Raw genomic sequence first — 20841 nt, 5'->3', positions numbered from 1 at the left:
GCTGCCCTGGAACCCCGGGCCAGGGGACACCTGCGCCCGGACTGGAAGCCAGAGTGGGGGCCGCTGCGGCAGTTCTCCTCCCCGAGCCCCGCCCTCCCGCCCTCGGCGACACCCCGAGGCGCACGCACTGGTGTACAGCGAGCTGTCGTCGTCCTCGTCCTCCTCCTCCTCCTCTTCTCTCGTGTACAGGCAAGAAGCGTCTTCGTAGCCCGATTCATGAGGCACATTTTCTTTATTGTCATCACATTCAATCACAACAGTTGGCACTTGTCTTATTTCCGGAAGGCCCAGAGGTCCCGCTTTGGTGACACCGTCACCCGAGTGCAAACCAGAGCTGTGGTAAGAAGTGGAACAGGGGACCCGCTGCTCAGAGCTGTTGGGAGAGGAGGAGGAGGAGAGGACGTTAATTCCAGCCAACATGTCACATAAATGCATCAGAATCTTTTAAAAACTCAACTGTCCCATCCTAGGAGACAAAGGGTCTACCGCGCAATTCAAGTCTCCTTCCTTATCTTGGAGAAGACATTTTAGGGCAGCAGAGTTTCCTGAGGGATGGATGGGGTAAGGCTTACACATCAGTGTGGACGTACTCAATGCCACTTAACTGTACACTTGAAAATGGTTATCATGGTAAAAAAATTTTTTTTGGTCTGGTGCATGTGTCACAATTAAAAAAAAACACACAGACTTTTTAAAAAAAAATCTATATTCCAGAAATGTTTATGGTTAAGATCAACATCTCCAAGCGTCAAAGGAAGGTTCATTTGCAATCCGCATGTTTCACAGGAGTGAGAGCATTAATTGAGGGTAAAGCTAGGGATCCAGGAAAGAAAGAGATAATGCATGAGGTTCTAGCTTTCAGAGCTATACATTACAGTGGAGGGGCTGAGCGTGGGAGAGACTGTTTGAAATGTCATGGATGGAGAGGCAGAGGAAGAGCGGAGATGGGACCATAAGGCTGGAGACACATGCATGACCATCGTGGTGCACGGGGTCATGGATAACTTGGCAGGACTTCTCTCCCAAGGACCGTGTCAGACTCTCAGCAGCCACAGGTCATGTCAGTCTGTTTTTTTTTTTTTTTTGTAGGTTAATTTTCCAGAAGGCAAGGATGATGACATTCTTGGTTTTACCTCCTAAGGTGAACCAACGCAGATAAAAAAAGACATTTTAATTAAAAATGGTTCGCTTCAGTCTAAAAGCCATATAAATTCACTGTAGGGAAATTAGGAAATGCATCTCAAAAATAAAGAAAACAGTTATTTAAAAAAAAAGAAAAAGAAACAGAGTCTCTCCTAGGCCCCTTTAGCAATTTAGAATTTTTTTTTTTAATATTTTATTTGCCAGAGAGAGAGCACAAGCGGGGGGAGCAGCAGGCAGAGGGAGAAGCAGGCTCCCTGCTGAGCAAGGAGCCTGATACTGGACTCCATCCCAAGACCCCGGGATCATGACCTGAGCCAAAGGTAGACGCTTAGCCACTGGGCCACCCAGGAGTCCCTAGAATTCTTTTTATGACAGGCTCTGAATGAAGTCTAGCAAGAAAAATGGAGCCAGGAACCGTGAAGTTTTATAATTCTTCTTCAGGTTAACTGGAAGTGGTGTTTATACTTTCATTTATGGAATTTCTAAGCACAGGTGACTCGATGCATTTTACCATCCCAAAGTGTCTGGCACTCACAAGGAAGGGGAGGGTGAGGTTATGCTATACTATATATCAATACATTTTACATTAGCATATCTAATCCAAAAGAAAAATTTTCCTCGTGACATATAGAATGCATGATACTCTCCTTTGAAACATTCATTATAGTTTAAATTATTGCCATGCCTAATTTAAATTAATTAACTTTCTTCCTTCTATTGTTTCCAAAGAGCTGTTTTTCCTCTGTGTGTTTTGCATGTAACTCTGCAGGGACACAAAGGGAAATCGAGTTAACACGTTACGAGCTATGAGGTTCAAGGCAATGAACTCAATTTAAAAACCCTGCGACGGCGGAATAAGATTAAAACACATAGTTACCAACACAGAGCATCTGATTAGCCATTAGCAGTGCGAGGAGTCCATTTCCCACCTGACGTAGTGCAGGGGCAGCGAGAGCAGGCAGGTGGAGGAGTGAGGGGTGGCAGACAGCCTAGCTGGCTAATAGGGACCTACTGCCCCGCCCGCCATGCGGCCCTTTCCTCCCCAAGGCACGCCCTGCCTTCCAGCTGCGCTCAGATTTCCACACTGACAATGAAGAAAGTAGACATGGAAGAGGCAAAAACCTAACTGCACAGCTGGCCCATGTGTCCCCCACCCCTGCCTTCTCCTCTCCCTCATCAATAGTTTAATTAACAAAGGCTCTGGCAAAGCCACAGAGCCGAGGAGAGGACAGGTAGGAGTGAAGGGTGAAAAGCAGCCAACGGATATTCCTGTGTGGTGGAGAAGAACCTTTGGAGGCCAAAAAAACTTTAGAAACGGGAAAGCACAAGAATTCCTTAAGCTAGAAGGTTCCACGTTGTCTCAAGAGGACAGAGAAAGGAGAAATATTATGCAAAGAAAGGTAGGAAACGCAGCCTCACAGCTAGGCTGTGAGACACAGGAGGCTGTGGTCTCTCCTCCTTCAGAGATACGGGGGAAGGGTGAGGGCCTCAGAAGGACGGGATCGTAAGTTGGGCCCGCCAGCCGCCGTAACAGGTGTGAGCCAATAGGCCACCGGCCTTAGGAAACAGCAACCGGTCATGGTGATCGGCGAATGCCTGTTGGGGGCACCACAGACACATCTGAAGATCTTGCCTGGCCCAACCAGGTCATCTTCCTCAAGTATGAATCTAGCAGCTGAGAGAATGTCTCATTTACCACAAGGATAAAGGTGTTTCCCAGGAAGCGAGGTGAATCCACCAAAAGAGTCTGAGCCATAAGTATCTGCGGGCTGCCAACTACAGATCAGCAGAGGTGCTGGGGGGAAGACAAACACCCAGGTAATCCCATACACCGGGTAACTGCGGAGCCAAAGGACAGCAAGAGAAGACAAAGGCGACAAGAGTCAGGAGGCTGGAAAGGTTATTACTGGACCTTAGACTGAGAAGTCCAGATACAGATCGGAGCCCAAGTTTGGCCACTTACTATCAAATCTTTACATTGGGCTAATGATGTAACCTCTCTGAGCCCCTGTCTCCTTGGGCAAAATTGGGTAAACCTACCTTTATAGCAAGGCCAGTGCACATGAGGTGGCCCGTGGGCGTGCCCGTGAATGAGGCCCTCTCCTGTTACTGACAGGAGCAGCCTTCCAGGGGACTCTAGACACTCGGGGCTTCAGACCATTCACACCGTTGTCCGAGCAACTTGCTAAAACCCAGATCTCACCGCTTCACCCATTGGAACTCTGAACACCTGCCCAGTCTACAAAACCAGTGCTTCGTGAGTGACACAAATGGGAAATCCCGTTAACATCTTATGAGCTATACTAGCCAAGGCCAAGAGCTACATCGACATACACGGAGCGCCTGATTACATTTGGCCTCCACGCCTGGTGGCTGCAGGCAGAAGGGGACATCTAGCCGAGTATCAGTCTTATTAAGGCTGGTTTTCTCTGATGGAGTTGTCACTTAGCAGATTCGCGCTCAAAGGTCTCACTGTGAAAGGGAAGGGAAAGCCATCAGCCTAGAAGGCATGGTTCCAGCACAGCAGCACGCACGATCCCCTGCACAAGTTGACCCATATTATGAAACCCACCCTCGTTCCCTCTTCCTAGCCCTGTCCCCGTACAACGTAACCCTCGGTCACATGCAACAAGGTGTCACGTGCTCTTGGCCTGGAACATGCCCCTCCCACCTTCCCTGTGCTGATTTCTGTTTATCTTTTACTGCTCTGTCCCAGGCGATGCTTTGCCTGTGTTCTCCAGACACTCCACCATTGTGAAAATTGGGAACATCTGTTTGCCTGCTACCTCCCGTCCCCAGCCAAGCTGGAGTCTCCCGGAGGGGCAGGGACTGTGTCTTACTCATGTTTGTAGCAGGTGTCTAACACTGTTCCTGACACAAGGCAGACAATCATCTTTCATGGTTTTTGCTGAGTGAATATGGGCTCGAATCACTGGGATTTAGGTGCTTTTCTAAGGGGATGGCAAATCATCTTCAAAGAGTCTTAAGAATTTTTTTAATTTTCAGGGAGGCACTCGTGGTGTGTTTACTGCAGGGCTGTGGGTGCCCCTGACTTGGCACTTTCATCAATGGCTTAATGACAAAAAGGGCATCCTCATCAAATATGTAGAAGAACTGAGATAGAGAAGGCATGGAGGGAGTGAAAAAAGGGAACATTGACTGTGTTGTCCACTGTTCTAGAAACTTCCATATTCGGTATCTCATTTCATCCTTGTAACAGCTCTGTAGGAGAAGTGTCATTATAGTCATTTTATCAAGCAGGAAATTGAGGCTCTGGGAGGGTAATTTGGCCCGTGAGGACACAGGTAGTAAAGGAGGGAGCTGGAATTTGAACTTCTCCTGTCTCAATATGCGCTATACCTAAAAATTGAATTGTAGTACTGGTAAGACTGTGTACTTGGATTAATCTCAAACCCCACTAACTGTATGCATGCAAGGTGGAGGAAATGTGTAAAGGAGAGCATTATTACTTCATAGAAGTACTTTAAATCTTACTAACCAGGGTAGGTATTAGTGCTCTATCTTGCCACAGTCAGGCTGCCCTTGGGCACTGAGTTGAAAGGATTCATCTCAGACGCTGCATTATAATGGCCAGGACGGTGAAGAGACTCATCTGTTGACTCATCCGACGACTTAGTCACGTTGACTGGCGTGGCCTCTTTTGCCCCCAAATGTTAGAGTTGAGTAGTTGCTATAGAGCCTCAAATCTTTACCAATTCAACTATCAGAAAATGTTTTCTGAAATTTGTATGGAACCATGAAAGACCCCGAAAAGCCAAAGCAATCCTGGGAAAGCAGACCAACGCTGGAGGTACTACGATCTCAGATTCCCAGATCTACTACAAGGCTGTAGGGTACTGGCACAAAAACGGACACACAGAGCCAGAGAACAGGGGAGGGAGCCCGGAAATAAACCCACGCTTATATGGTCAATTAATCTACAACAAAGGAGGCAAGAATATATAATGGGGAAAAGACCCTCTCTTTAATAAACGCTGCTGGGAAAACTGGACAGCTAGATGCAAAAGAATGGAACTGGACCACTTTCTTACACCATACACAAACATAAACTCAACATGGATTAAGGACCTAACCGGGAGACCTGAAACCATAAAAATCCCAGAAGAGAGCACAGGCAGGACTCTCTTTGGCCTTAGCAATGTTTTTCTAGCTATGCCTCTTAAGGCAGCAGGAACAAGAACAAAATTAAACTATTGGGACTACATCAGAATAAAAAGCTTTTTGCACAGCAAGGGAAACCATCAGCAAAACAAAAAGGCAACCGACCGAATAGAAGATATTTGCAAATGATATATCCTATAAGGTGTTAATAACCAAAATATATAAAGAACTTACACAACTCAATGCCAAAAAACCAAATAATCCAATTAAAATATGGGCAGAGGACCCGAACATTTTTCCAAAGACGACATCCAGATGGCCAACTCACATGAAAAGATGCTCGAGGTCACTCATCATCAGAGACATGCACATCGAAACCACAATGATGTCGCCCTACACCTGTTGGACTGGCTAGTATCAAAAAGACAAGAAATGGCCAAAAACAAAAAAAAAAACCAAAAACAAAAACAAAAAAACCAAGTGTTGCAAGGATGTGGAGAAAAAGGAACCTTGCGCACTGTTGGTGGGAATGCAAACTGGTGCAGCCGCTGTGGAAAACTATGGGTGTGCCTCAAAAAGTCAAAAAATAGAATTACCTGCGATCCAGTTAATTCCACTCCTGGGTATTTACCCGAGGAAAATGAAAACACTAATTCGAAAAGATATATGTGCCTCTGTTTACTGCAGCATTATTCACAGGAGCCAAGATAGGGAAGTAACCCAGGTGTCCATTGACAGATGAAAGGATAAAGAGGATGTGGTGTTTATATGTGCAATGCAATACTGTGCGGCCATAAAAAAGGAGATTTTTTTGCCATTTGCAACAACAGGGATGGACCTAGAAGGCATTATGCTAAGTGAAATCAGTCAGATGGAGAAAGACAAGTACCACATGACTGCACTTATATGGGAAATCTAAAAACCAAAATGAAGAAGCAAACAGAAACAGAAACAGACCCACAAATACAGAGAACACACTGATGGCTGCCAGAGGGCGTGGGGGCTGGGCAAATGGACAAAGGGGAAGCGGGAGATACAGGCTTCCAGTTAGGGAATAAAGAAGTCACGGGATGAAAGGTACAGCCTGGGGAATACAGTCAATGGAAAAACAACAAAGTTTTCTGACCTCTGGCTTAAACGAATGTTCCCTAGCCTCGATCATGCCCACACTCACTTTTTGTGTGTGTATGTGCCATAGTTGAAGTCCAATTATACTATTTTCTCTTTGTATCTTTAAGTCAATGTTTAAAAGAACAAACACCATTGGAACCTCAATTTAAGCAATACCTTTGTGATCAAAGGTTTTGTGTGCTAATTATTGTGTTTATAGTTTATGTTAAAATAAATATGACCATTAAAACTTCTATAGAAAGTTGTCCTACACTCAACTAATGTACGTATCAGCAAATGCATATGTCGCATTTCGGTTCAATAACGGCCTAGAGCAGATTTTGTCAGCCTCGGCATGACTAACACTCGGGCTGGATGGTTCTTCGTGGTGAGGGTCTGTCCTGTGCATTGTAAGGTGTTCAGCAAGCATCCCTGGGCTCTACCCACGAGGTGCCATGGTATCTCCTCCAGTTTTGGCAGCCGAAAATATCACCAGACATTGCCGAATGTCCTGTGGGGGCAAAACTGCCCCTTTGGGGGCCACTGGCCTGGAACAGCCACAAAAGCTTTGCTACTCGCTGCTTCCCCAGCGTTGTACCATGTGAGTCTCTTCCAAAGCAAGCTCGACGTTGACCGTCAGGAATCTGCAGCATTCTCTGGATGACCAGGAACCGTCCAGATCCTTTCTTCTAAGTTCCTGACTTGTTGTGTCCCAGGGCTGATCCTCAGGGGTGGAACCATCCTACTGACGTTGTTAGACTTCCACCGAATAAATTCTCTGCACCCCTGCTCTGGTCCCTCAGCAGTTACCCCACACTCTTGAGCGAGCCGGCTTTTCTCATCACGTTGCCCAGGTCAGTGATTTACAAAATGACACTCTGGTGGCATGAGTCACCACACCTTGCAGAGTACCTGTCAAACTCCCCGAGGAAAAGCTGACTCATGTAATAAGATCCATTCTAGACCATTCACATCAAAACTCGTCGGATGAAGTGCTGAGTTTGCTTGGAATTCAAATGGCTCTCCTTGCCTATGGTTTGTGTTCACTGTTGCTCTCCCCAGCACTGACTGGATACGAACACTGTAGGTCAGCTTAAAGCCTCTCATCCCTGCCTCCTGGATGGAGCCTTCCTTTACTCTTACTGCACTACTGCACGCAAACAGGATAAAAGTTAACATTTTAAACGCTCACCCTGTGCCATGCATTGGCTCATGTGAGCCTGACAACAACCCTTTTGGACGGGTACTACCGTTACCCCCGTTTCAGAGCGGAAAAGCAAGGCGTACGGCCAACGTCACAGGTGGAGTGGTGCAGACATCACTGAGCTCAGGCAGGAGGAACTGCAGAACTTTATCCCTTATTGATGTCACAATACCACCAGCTATGCAGAGCAGAATCCCTGCTATGGCTTTGAACTCTGTCTTCTTCCAGGACCTTCCCCTGCCCACCCTCTCTAGGGCGGTCAAACAGATTTGATCATGTAATTCTCCCAGTTAAGACCTCTGAAGAGTCTGTCACCTTGACGAACTCCGGCCCCTCTGCGTGGACGAGGGGGCGCTTCACAAGATGGTCCCATGCTTCCTTTCAACCTGAGCTGTTCCCACTCTTCACTGTACCCAGCGTTCTGGCCACATGAGGCCACTCGCTGCTTCCCAAGCACACTGGGAATTTTCTCGCCTCCTCCCTCTGCTCCTACATCCCTCAGGCTCAGGACTATCCCCCACCCTCCAGGGATAGCTCAAATGCCAGTTCTTCTGAGCAACCTTTTCTGATTTTTCCAACGGACACCAGGCCTTTCTCTGGGCTCCCAGGCTCTGCTCCCAATTCCGTTATGGCATCTGTCATATTATGTTACAATTACGTGTCTCAGCACCTCCCCCTGCCCCACTGACTGCGCATGTCACAGACAGAGGCTGGTGATCCATGATCTTCAACTCTCAGCCCCATTTTTGTGCATGTTTTTGGAACGGATGGAAAAGTCAGTCAAATATTTGAACTGAAGTCCCCTGAAATCAGACTAGGCCATGTTGTGTGTTCCCATCATTTAATTCACTAAAATAACCATCCCTGTGACCTTTAGAGTCTTGTTATTGTTGGGAAAATATCCTTGTGAAAGGAGAATTAAGGTTTTAGAAATTGTGACTGAGAGTTTTTCCCTAAGAAAATAATCCAAAGAGATAAGGCACAGAGATCTCTGCAAGGAGGGGTGTCATGGTACCCACAGTGCCTTCCATCTCAGGACTACAGGAGCACAGAACGGGTGAAAGAAAGAGCTTGAAGTCATTACATTTTCTAATTCTACACTCACAGCCTGTCAGGCTACTTCCATTAAGACTGTCCAGAGTTGGGCCATCTTGTAAGGTAAGGTAGTTGGGTGAGATGAAATCTATCTAGAAGGTTTCTTCTTATAGGACATTTTTTTTTCTTATAGGACATTCTATAATGAATTTAAATAAACACCAAAGGCCCTAAATTATTCTCCAGGGATGGAGGAAAGAGGAGATTCTGTTGCATCTACCTAGCTCCAAATGATGTAATTTTCCCAGCAAATGTCACAGGGATGAGCATTTCACGATATTCACGAGACGCTGGACAGCTGTGCCATTCTGGAGTATTTCCATTCTACTAATTAAATATATCAGGGGCTCCATGGCTCAGGATGAAAGAACAGGGCATCTTTCAAAGCAGCTATAATAGCTAACACATATGGTCCTTGAAGGGTCCTATAAAAGTGCTTTGTAAATGTTCATCTTCTCATTGACTCTTCACAAAAACTTGAAGGGTACTGCTATTATCTTGATTTTATGGATGAGGGCATTGTGTTTCCGGGAAAATGAGGGAAGTGATCACGTGGTTGTGATCATAGCAGGGATGTAGCTTTGGGTCTTCTCACTCCGAGACTGTGTTCTTTACACGAACCAGGCTGTCTTCTCCCAGAGAAACTTCGATGTCCAGGATTTTCTTGTACACGTTCATGAAATGCAATTTGTACCACAAATTCAAGAAAAAATATGGAAGATAATAATTTTCCATGTAACAAAAGGCAAGGATAACAGATGCTCACAGAACCCAACTGCTCTTTTGCTATGAATTTTGCTCTGAAGAGTCCCAAGGTCAGAGGCTCTTATGGAACAGAAAGGCAGGTGTGAATTCTAGACTCCGACAGCATAGCATAGTTTTAGTGTGAGTATCACAGGGCTGGAGGTGAGTAGGTGTGCAGATGGAATGGGATACAAGAGAGAAGAGACAATAATTAGTAGGCTGAATAATCCAACCGTGGATCATGGAGTGTTGTCACTAAGAAGGGGGACTGCATGGATTTCTTATGGTCACATTAATAACCTATTTCACCAAGGATAGAAAGGCCTCACCATCAACTCTTCCCGTTTCCTGCCTTATTTTTCTCCGGTGCCCCCTCCCCACTTCACAGCACATTACATATTCATGGGTCTCCTCCCCTGAAAGGTAAGCCCACGAGGATGTGGACTCTTTTATCCTCGTTGACCAAAAATGATACTTTCCTTCATGAAAAAAACGAACAGGAAGAATAAAGAAAAATTTACCTAAAACAGGATGCCTACTATTTACAACAGACACAGTACTAACAAAAATTCTGAAAGCTTGAGAGTAGAAGGGCAGTCCTAAATCTGCGAAAGCATACATTCTAAACTCTCTTCTCCTTCATTATGTCCCCATGATATAACACGGAAGTGAAAAGCTTCATTTGCTCCCTCGGTCCCGTCTCCATCAAGAAAAACATTTAGCAAGTCTTCTCTTTGGAAAATTCAACTCTCCTTTTTGACTCTGCTAAGCCAAGTAGGAGACACATAGACTGGGAACACAAAGGCACCCCTCAGATTTCTATCACCCCTCCCCTCCGCCATTTTCCTACCATTCACCTCCCCTCTGCCATTTTCCTACCACTGAAATAGTTGCATGTTCTAAGGAATCCCTTGACTTTGAAAATTAAGAGATTATCTTATACCTATCCTGTTTAGTACTGGGGAGGGAGAGGCAGTTTACTTTGAATAATTCATAGAGAAATGAATGCCAAAACATCTACAACAATTCAGAGTCATGACAACGGTTGGTCTCTTTTCAAGAGAGCTTTCTGTCATCGCTCTCTCTCTGTCACATGGTAACAGGCAGATGCATGGCAGGGCCCTGGGCCTCATCCACAGGTGGGGGGTTACAGGTTACCAAACCCCCCTAATATTCTTTTAGGAAATCGGGGGCAGGTTTTGAAATTAAAAATCACTGTCTATTCAAAATCCTCATCTTCCTTGAAAATACTGGAGAATCATCCTTTCTAAAGAAAAACACGTAAGAGGTACTGCTTTCTGGCATCGGATTTCAGAGGCAGTGCTTGGTAAAATTTTTAAAAAGACATTAATTTCCTCAAAGGACAGAGGAAATTTCTTATCTATGAACATAACACTGAAAAGGAAACGCAACTTCCAAAGGAGCGGCTTCTGTAATGTGTGCGAGTTCTAAAGACAGTTTTCTGAGGGGAGAGAGGGCAATTTCCTTCCTGGAGACCAAAAATGTGTGAGAAATTATACTACGAATTACAGCGCCTGAGGCAGAAGAATGACAGAAATAACCAGTGAAAGCCAAGAAAACAGTGAATCAGCTTCATTTCAGGCGAGCAGGCACGATTGTGCGTTTTATCGTGGCCTTCGAAGATAAGAAACTCGACAGGAGAGCTTTTGTTTCTCTCTTGGACTCTCGTCAGCAGGAAACTATGCCGCTCTATATATAGACCAGGGCACTGAGCCTTCCTGAGTCGAGGATGTGTTTTGAGCTGCTTTTTTCCCCAGGAGTGGTGATGAATGTAAACTAATTCATTCATGATCCCTTCCTCTGCCCTTTCCAAGGACCAGGGACCCCACATTTCTGAAATCCTGTCTGGGGTTGGGATGGGAGAAATAAAACCGTAAGACGCACAGAGTCTGACCAGCTCTGCCCAGCCTTCCCCAGTTCGGATGGTGGAGCCAGACTGGTGGCTTTCTCCCGGAACTTTATCCGTACACATCAGCGGGGGTCCTAGGTCATGCTTGGCTGGATGTCTGAGATGCAGAAGGGTCACTCACTAGCTGTACGTCTTGGCTGGGTTGCTCATCGGTTAAACGGAGACACCTGTCTGCCCACCTCATCGGCTTTCTCGGAGATAATGCTGGTGCAGTGTGTTCGTTAACGCCAGGGCTGATGGTTGCTGTTTTAACTAGGGGTGCACTTAAGCAATGACCATTCATCAGAAACCAGTCATTCCGGATATTATCCATGAATTTATTACAAACACTTCCTTTAGCCTTTTGGTTAGTTTTGGCCTGAAAAATCTTTCTGGACAATGGTTTCTGAGAAGATCAAAGAATCAACAGGCACACACGGGGCAAGAGCAGGTTTTCTACCGATGCAACACAGGAATTCAAGAGCAGAGTCTCCCTCTTTTGAAAATACACTTCTTTTTTTTATCCTCCTAAGACTTCCCCTAAGCAGTTTGCTCACCACCCGGCAGGGGAGAATATGTCCTGCTCACAGTGACATCACCTTGCACTGAAATCACACCATGCCCCTGGGAATCAGTTACATCATAAAACAGTATCCACGTGCAGCCACTTCAGATAAATACATGTTTCAGTCAAAGAAATGACCTAAAGTAAGAAACTGGCAGTTCTGGCCTCAAGAAGTCAGGGACAAATGGTCATTGATACCAAAAAGAGAATCCTTCCCTGGAAATGCATTTCATTTAAATATGTATGTGGTTTCATAGACGATGAACAAAACCCTGAACTTCTTCGAACAGATGCCACCTCACAAGCAAATGACATTTGGGTCTTCGGTTTCACTCCTGCCAGGCCACCAATGCACGTCTGCTTATCATCACGGAACACTCTGATTTGCAGATGGAAGCACTCTTACCACAAGCCAGTGCAGTAATGAGACTGTTATGGTTACAAGAAACCTTGGAAATCATCTAGCTCACGAGCAAGAATTATTCTCGAGAATTTCTTGTGACCCTGGAGGCCACATGAATAAAAGGAGTTGCCACCATGGAATGTATTTATACTAGGATTATGAATTGTGCTCTTCGGAAGGTCTAAAAGTAATTATGGAACAATAGGATTTGAGAGATTTAAAGAATCTGGGGGGTGGGGAACAGTGGGGGAGAAAGGCTACTGATTTCAATTTCTTCTGTCCAAGGTTGAAATTATTCCTTTTTCAATATTCTTGACAGTAGTAATTTAATCCCCAGCTAATGTGTAAATATAAAAATGGGGATATTATAAGCAAACAAAATAAACTATTGACATACCTAAACTTATCAATATTATTTCAGGGGCGCCTAGGTGGCTCGGTTGGTTGAGCACCCAACTCTTGATTTCGGCTCAGGTCATGATCTCAGGGTTGTAGGATCGAGCCCTATATTGGGCTCTGTGCTCCACGTGGAGTCTGCTTCTCTCCCTCTCTCTCTCTGTCTCTCTCTGTCTCTCCCCCTCTGGCCCTTCCCCTGTTCCCACTCTCTCTCTAAAATAAATAAATCTTTGAAAAATTATTATTTTAGAAGAAATACCACAGATGTTATTAATTGTGTGTCTACCACAATGCTTGGCATGCAGTACTCAATAAACGTTACAAGAGTTCGAGATGGTTCTGGAACCCTTTCTGCGTCTGACAAACCATCATTGGTCTGGACTTGTTAACACAGATGCACAATATCCCGGAAGAGGTAAAACCAACCTATTTCTAGAAACATTCACAGTCAACAGCCTACCTCAGTCTATCGCACACGAGGTGACAGAGTTGGACAGGTCCTGAGTAGATGATCTCTCCTGCTAGGTTTTCCTTTGATGAAGTACATGAGTAAAGCATCGGAAACAGCTCTTAGCCTATCCTTCTTGAAGACCTCTAGTACCCCCTCCAGCAGCTCCTGGGTCCTTCCTTATGTCAGATTACACTCTTCTTTTATTTCTCTCATTCTCAATGATTGGTTCTCTACAAACTCGGGGAGTCACCACCAACGTCCTGCCTTTTCAGAAAAACCTCACCACTCATTTGGAGACAGTCTATCACTCCTTCCTCTCATCTCGCTAGAATGTTCTCTCGTTTCCTTTCTCCCTCTTCATCTGGTCATTTCCATCTTTTGGATTTCAGGTGAAAGGCAGCTCTCTAGGGAAGCCGACCCTGAATCTCACCTACCAAGCTGACCCCCTGCTGTATGCCCTCCTCCCTCCCTGGTACTGACTTACCCAGTTTATGCTGCTAGCAGTCTCTGCACCCCGCTGGGGCCAGCACTGTATCCCCAGTGTCAAACACAGAGCCTGCTCCAGAAAAGGTACTCAATAAAAAATTGCTGACTGATCTTACGGATGCTAAGGAAACATAGGTACCTTCCTTTTTAAATGTCAGAGCTTTCCTGTTCTAGCTGTTGAGGGATTCCAGGGTAGGAAAAGGTAGAGGAAAACGGAATTTATTAGAAATGTGTTTATTTGTCCACTTTAAGACCCATATGTAGTAAGCAAACGTATCTCTGTAGAACTAAATACGTGGTTCTTAAAATTTCCTAAACCAAAACCCAATGGGTGAAAATAACAGTATTAAGAATATCAATTATTGATACATGAGTGATAATAGGAACAAAAACATGTGAATTTTCTGCTTTTTTAGTTTCAACCCAGAGATTTCCATTACTCCTTCCATGCTAATACACTCCCCTTCCGCTAATCCGTCCGGATGCCCCCTCGTCCACCTTTCATCTGCTTGTGCCTATTTTTCAGATCTCTGTAAATTCTTAAAAGTCTGAAAGTTTGGTTTTTGTCTTAGGTGGAGGTTACTGAAGACAGCTGGATGATCCGATATGAAACTCTACACCCCAACAGTCCGCTGGAAGAGCCACAGATGATCACTATTCTATCATATACAATAAATACGGTCCAAGAGAATTAAATGAAGGGACAACGAACTTCAGTGGGTAAAGTTCATCACCGACATTACGGTATCTTGAACTCAAGTCTGATATTACTCAGTGTGACAAGCAAAGACCTATATGCAACTTTAAAGGAAGACACTTTGACTTTGTTTCTAATATCTACAAAACAAAATTCACACAGCTCCACAATGGGATGGGGAGTGTACCCACAACTAAAGCTTGTTTCTATAATTAAGGGACTTTCTAATAAAACATTAAACATCAGGTTAAGATACCTGTCTATTCAAAGATTGGAAGAACTTCTAATAATATTCATTTAATACACGTTCACTGAGTACTTCCTACAGGACAGGTCCCATGAGGGACTGGGGGCTGAGTGGGAAGACAAGGCTGGTCCCAGCCCACATCAAGGAGAGAATATGCAGACAAACACACAACACTGTGTGCAGACACTCACGGCCCAGAAGGAGGCAGAGCTTCCTCTGCGAACCTGAGGAGGGGTCAAGGAGGACAAGGTGTTTCTTGAGAAATAAGCAGAATTTTGCTTTGCCAAACAAGGTGGAATGAGTGGTGGAGAGGAGAGTGCATTCCAGACAGAGGGAGCGTTCAAAATTTTGGGATCATGAGAAAAATACAAAAGGTTAAAGACATGTTCTTCCTGCTATCACTTAATATTTAGGTAACATGTGTCTTGCAGAACTCAAAGCTCAACAGTGACAACATCAGGAGCGCTCTATCCATCCCCAGGAAGAGATTAATCATCTAGCCATAGTGGTTACCAAGGACTCTTCATTCACTCACTCACACATTGGTTTATTCCCTCAAACATTAAGCACCTCCAGTGTCTATAAGCCAGGCCCTATGCTAGGTGCTCAGGATACAAGTCTGAACAAAACAGTTCTCACCTCTATGGAGAAGAGCAATAAGCAAAAGGAAAAGCCAGCAATATAGAATGTTAGATGGGGAAAAATGCTACAAAAAGAATAACGGGGGGGGGGGCACTGGAGAATATACTGTGTTGGGAGGAGGGTTGCAATGTTTAGAAGGGAGATCAGGGAAGGCCTCACTGAGGAGGTGACAAGTGAGTGCAGACCTAAGGAAGGTGATGGAGGGAGCCCTGAGGATAGGTTAGGGAACAGCAGTCTAGAGTGGGGGAACAGCCAGCGCAAAGGCCCGTTGTCCGAGGGCACCTGGCCTGTCCAAGGCTGTGAGAACAGCGAAAGGGCCTTCGTGGTGGGTGAGGGTGGGCAGTGTGGGGAATGAGTCAGGGACATGACAGGGGTCCACGCCACACTGGCCTTCTTTGCTTTTCACTCGTAAGTGCACTGGAAGGCCAAAGGAACATTCTGGGCACAGTCATTATTATGGGTTATTGTGTCCCCCTCAAAGTTCATGTGTTTAAATCCTAATCCCAGGACCGCAGAATGGGACTGCATCTGGACCCAGTGGTCTTGAAAGGAGCCACTGAGCAGGATGAGGTCATTGGGGTGGGGGTGGGGTTCTAACCAAATGACTGGAGTCCTCATAAGAGCAGGAGATTAGGACACAGACACACACATAGAGGGAAGACCACGCGAGGACCCAGGGAGAAGACGGCTGTCTGTGAGCCAAGGAGAGAGGCCTCAGGGGAAACCAATCCTGCTGACACTTTGATCTTGGATTTCCGGCCTGCAGAGCTGTGAGAACATAAATTCCTGTTGTTTAAGCCCCCCAGTCTGTGGTACTCTGTTATGGCCGCCCTGACAGACTAATGCAGTCATGATCCTATTTTTGTCACACTTTGTCTATTTGACTGAGGAGGCAGGAGTGGAGGCAGGAGACCAGGCAGCAGGGACAATGGAGGTCAGACCACCAGGTGGGAAGCGGCTCATCCAAGACATACCTCAGTGTAGACCCAAGAGGATTTGCCAGCCCTTCAGAGATGAGGTACGAGAGAAAGAAGTGTGTCAAGGGTGACCCCAAGATTCCTGGCCTGAGCGACTGGAAGGACGAATTTCCCTTTTCCTTAATTAAGAAGGACTTCTTTAAAGTGTATTCCTTTAAGAATCTTCCCCAAATTCCTTCAGGGTCAACAAGGATACAGATCCCATCTTCATTTTACAAACAGGGAAGCCAGAGCACAGGGAATTGATGAACTGAATTAAGATGAGAAAGAAATTAGTGGCTGATTAGGATTTTAAGTCTGAATTCCAAGATTTATGCCAATTAGCTCACCGAGCTTACTGCGGATATTAAAAATTGCATGATACCTGAAATGAGAAAATTGTCACTTTCAAAAAAAGATATGAATCATCAGGGAATGAAACAAATGAAGACCCTGTCATTTCAGGAAACAGACACACACAAAATCTCCAATAAGACGGGATCAAACCTATTTGTAATGTGCCTTTTAGAGGCACTGAGGTGAATTTTTATGTAGTTTGGCGCAACATTCACTACCGTTTCTTGGACATTTTCAACGCACGCCAGGCAATAAGACGACAGATTTGGATGGAAGAAGTCACTTGCTCTTCACAATCCTAATGAGGCTGGTGGTGGTATTATTACCCCTGTTTTGCAGATGAGGAATTGAAGGCAAAAAGAAATGGTGTCTGAGGCTGACATCACAGCAGTTAGACTGTGCAAACCCGTGATGCGGGGGGCTCCCCTCCAGCCTGGCTGCCCCGCCGAGGGCAGCCCTGTGACCTTGGATAAATACGGCACTCTTCAAGTTTACTTCAACTTCATCTCTAGTTCCCTCGTCCTGCACCCCTCCCCCAAATCCGGTGAGCCAATGCGGTAAGTGACCAACCACATGTCACATCTTTGCATCACGGAGGAAGTTCAGGTTGGAGTAATGATTAAGAACTTGCTCCTATCTATAGCAGCCTTATCAACAATAGTCAAATCAGGGACAGAACCCAAATGTCCATTGACTAATGAATGGATAAAGAAGGTGTGGTGTATATATAAACAATGGAATATTACTCAGCCATCAAAAAGAATGAAATATTGCCATTTGCAACAACGTGGATGGAGCTAGAGAGTATTATGCTAAGTGAAATAAGTCAATCAGAGCAAGACAAATACCACACGATCTCACTCATACGTGGAATGAAGAGACAAAACAGATGAACAAATGGGAAGGGATGGAGGAAAAAGAAGAGAGGGAAACAAACCATAGGAGACTCTTAATGATGGAGAACACACTGAAGGCTGATGGAGGGAGGTGGGTGGAGGATGGGTTGGAGGGTGAAGGGGATGAAGGAAGGTACTTGTTAGGATGAGCACTGGGTGTTGTATGTAAGCGACAGATCGCTGCATTCTACTCCAGGAACCAACACCGCACTGTATGTTAACTAAGCAAAATTTAAATAAATGTTAAAAATAAAATTAAAAGAACTTGTTCACACAAATCAGAACAGATTTAGAGTATTCTTGGGAGAACACGATCAAGACGGTAAACGGTCTAGAAACCATCTCAATATATAGTTAATTATAACAAACTTGGGATTATTGGTGTGGAAGAGAGAAACCCTTATTCAAGTCACTGGCTGCAACCTTCAAAGATTTGGACATTTTTCACAGGAAAGGAAGACTAGAAATAGAACTGAGGGGGTCTAAGTTAGGAGAAGTAAGACTTTTAACTTAATATAAGAAACTCGATAATAATCAAACCTTCTTGACAATGGGGTGGGCTCTCTGGGGACCTCTGGAGGCTCCTGTTCTTGCAGGGAATGGAAGACAAATGGTCAGGAAGGCTGCGACAGGCAGTGGGCTGGTTGCCTGGATGTGCTCTCTGGCCCCTTTCAATGATAATAGGACTATTTATTCAGATTTATGGCCCAAAGTCCGGCATTAATGCTCCTTAATTCTTCATTTGATTTTCACATGAGTCAGTGTTCCATCAGGAGCCGACCACAGGAATGCACCAAGGTCCGACAGGTGACATTCCATGAGACCTCAGGGGCTCTGCGGCCAGCATGCCTAAGTGCTCGGGAATGTTTCTTCCCACTTGCCGTGCTTTTTGAGGTCACTGGAAATTGCCAGGAGAAGAGGGAAATGATTCTTTCTTTCTGTGTTAAACTTGGCCAGAACAAGGATGAAATCATGTTGACAGGCACCTGGGAGCATCTGTAGGCAGTTAAAAGGAGGGCAGCATCACCAGAGACAGTGGCAGGTCCCGCACTAATGAGAGGTGGCCTGTGATCCCATTGCTCCAGATCCGTCCGGGACTTCTGGAAGACCCAGATGGGGACGCTCAGAAAAATCTCCCCATCTTTATTTGTTTGGGAAGAAGGCCTCTCTCTCTCGAGGGTGATCTTGTCAGAGTGATGTACACGTTAATTCCCTATGTCCTGGCTGGTCTATCAGAACAACCCTGTCCTTGACCTAAGGCGGGAAGGGAGAGAGACAGGAGGTAATGAGGGCCTGAGGGTGGCACGAAGCACAGGGGATCGCCTTGGCCCAGAGGCCAACATCATGCTGTTCCCCATCTTGCCTCCTCTTCCCATAATCTCATCTGTTCTCTTCAATTCATTTCAGTGAAGAAATGACCTGGTTTAACGGGGCGCCTGGGTGGCTCAGTCGTTAAGTGTCTGCCTTCAGCTCAGGTCATGATCCCAGGGTCCTGGGATCGAGCCCCACATTGGGCTCCCTGCTCCGCGGGAAGCCTGCTTGTCCCTCTCACACTCCCCTTGCTTGTGTTCCCTCTCTCGCTGTCTCTGTCAAATAAATAAATAAAATCTTTAAAAAAAAAAAAAAGAAAAAAAGAAATGACCTGGTTTAGGTCCAACAGACCTACCCACTGGGCTACACACAACTGAAATATTCTACAAATACACACTGAAATTACTGAACCGAAGAACGGTGTGTCCCTTGTTGGTTAGTACCTCCCACTGAACCTTCTAAAACGGCGTATTTCAGCAGAAACATAGTTAGCAACTAGCATGTTCTCGAGTATCCTTTTCAATTCTCCTGCGAGATACGAAGACTTACTGGATATACAGCGGGGGTGGAGATCAGAAATGATGTGGACTGTTCGCAGTCTTCAGGAAAACAGCCGTACTGTTACAGAAAGAGTTCTGGATTTGCAGTAGGAAGACCCAGGCTTGAGGACGTGTCCCCTTGACTTACTGCCTAGGACGGTGCTTTTCAAAACGACTATGAGGAAGGACCTGTTTTGTTGGCTGGTTGGTCGGTATATTCATCTATTTTAATTTTCAATCTATCACTTGTAGCCCAAACACAGACTACTTGGCAGAGAGTCGGTAACTATCATAGAAAGCTCCTGACCATGCCCGTCTCGCCTCTGGCTCTCTGCCTCGTGACCAGCAGGCCCACCAGACTGCACCCGTCCCGTCGGCAGGACCTGGCTAACAGCTGTTACTACTCTGGGTCAGGTGCTCAGGGTCCTAAGCTCAGACACATCCTGCCCAGCGGATTGCAGCACTTTCTTCTTGTTACGCTAGGGAACTAGGGCAAGCAACGCGCCTTGTAATCATGTTGGGAAATCTGGCAGAAGTGGGGTGGTATTTGCGCGCACACACACACACACACACACACACGCGCGCGCACACACAATTCAGAACGAGTCCTTCAGGTCCTCTCTGCAGATCTCCCAGCAGTGCTACTGGAGGCAGATTCTGGTGAAAGAGCGGACTGCATGAGGTGTGGCTAAACACTAATGGGTCAGTAATCAGGCTACAAGCATCTGCTTCCTTCATCAGCAAGAACAAGGGGTGCCTTCCACATCTCCCATCCCCCTGCTTTTCCAGCACCATCCTGCCAGCTCTCATCTTTTCTTATTTACATTCAAATTGTCTTTTTTCTCTTCTTCTTCTTTTTTTTTTAGAGAGAGAGCACGAGATCACAGGTGAGAGCAGGGGGAGGGGCAGAGGGAGAGGGAGAATCTCAATGAGTGCAGAGCCCTACATGGGGCTCGATCTCACGACCCTGAGATCATGACCTGAGCCGAGATCAAGAGTTGGACGCTCAACTGACTGAGCTGCCCAGGCGCCCCTGTCTTTTTCTAGCATAAAAACAACACACACAAAATAAAAATGTAGTACAGAAAGATATAATATATAAAAATAAAAGAATTTCTCTCCCATCTCCCCACCTGAGGGGTAACCACTATTAGTAATTATATGTATATGCTTTCAGAAAATGTTAAGACTTACAGAATGTTAAGACTTACAGAACACATATATATGTTGCTCTTTATATATATTTATGTATTTAGATACACTTATATCAAATATTTAATTTATAGTAAATATTTATATTTAAAATCTATATTATATTTACACATATTAATAATTTATATATTGCTTATATATTTATACATATTATACTATTTATATAGTACATGTGTATATACGTGCACGCTACTTTTTTTAAGATTTTATTTATTTGCTTGACAGAGAGACAGCCAGCGAGAGAGGGAACACAAGCAGGGGGAGTGGGAGAGGAAGAAGCAGGCTCATAGCGGAGGAGCCTGATGTGGGACTCGATCCCAGAACGCCGGGATCACGCCCTGAGCCGAAGGCAGACG

At 45.3% G+C, this 20841-nt stretch overlaps 1 protein-coding gene across 10 annotated transcripts in view; it reads right to left on the bottom strand.

Moving 5' to 3' along the window:
- PHACTR1 (phosphatase and actin regulator 1) overlaps nucleotides 1–20841 on the bottom strand; it is a 528218-nt gene that overhangs the window by 45601 nt on the left and 461776 nt on the right. For all 10 annotated transcript variants that reach the window (XM_087858043.1, XM_087858044.1, XM_045811543.2 and 7 more), the window contains one exon: nucleotides 129–373. In XM_087858043.1, the coding sequence (XP_087714169.1) occupies nucleotides 129–373 (245 nt within the window). The remainder of the gene's footprint in view (nucleotides 1–128; nucleotides 374–20841) is intronic.

Source organism: Ursus americanus, chromosome 32 (genome assembly GCF_024610735.1).
Source record: "Ursus americanus isolate L20-20 chromosome 32, mUrsAme1.1.p, whole genome shotgun sequence".
In the NCBI taxonomy this organism is placed as follows: Eukaryota; Metazoa; Chordata; class Mammalia; order Carnivora; family Ursidae; genus Ursus; species Ursus americanus.
Note: the sequence above shows the minus strand (reverse complement) of the source record. Positions and strands in the feature narration are given on the sequence as shown.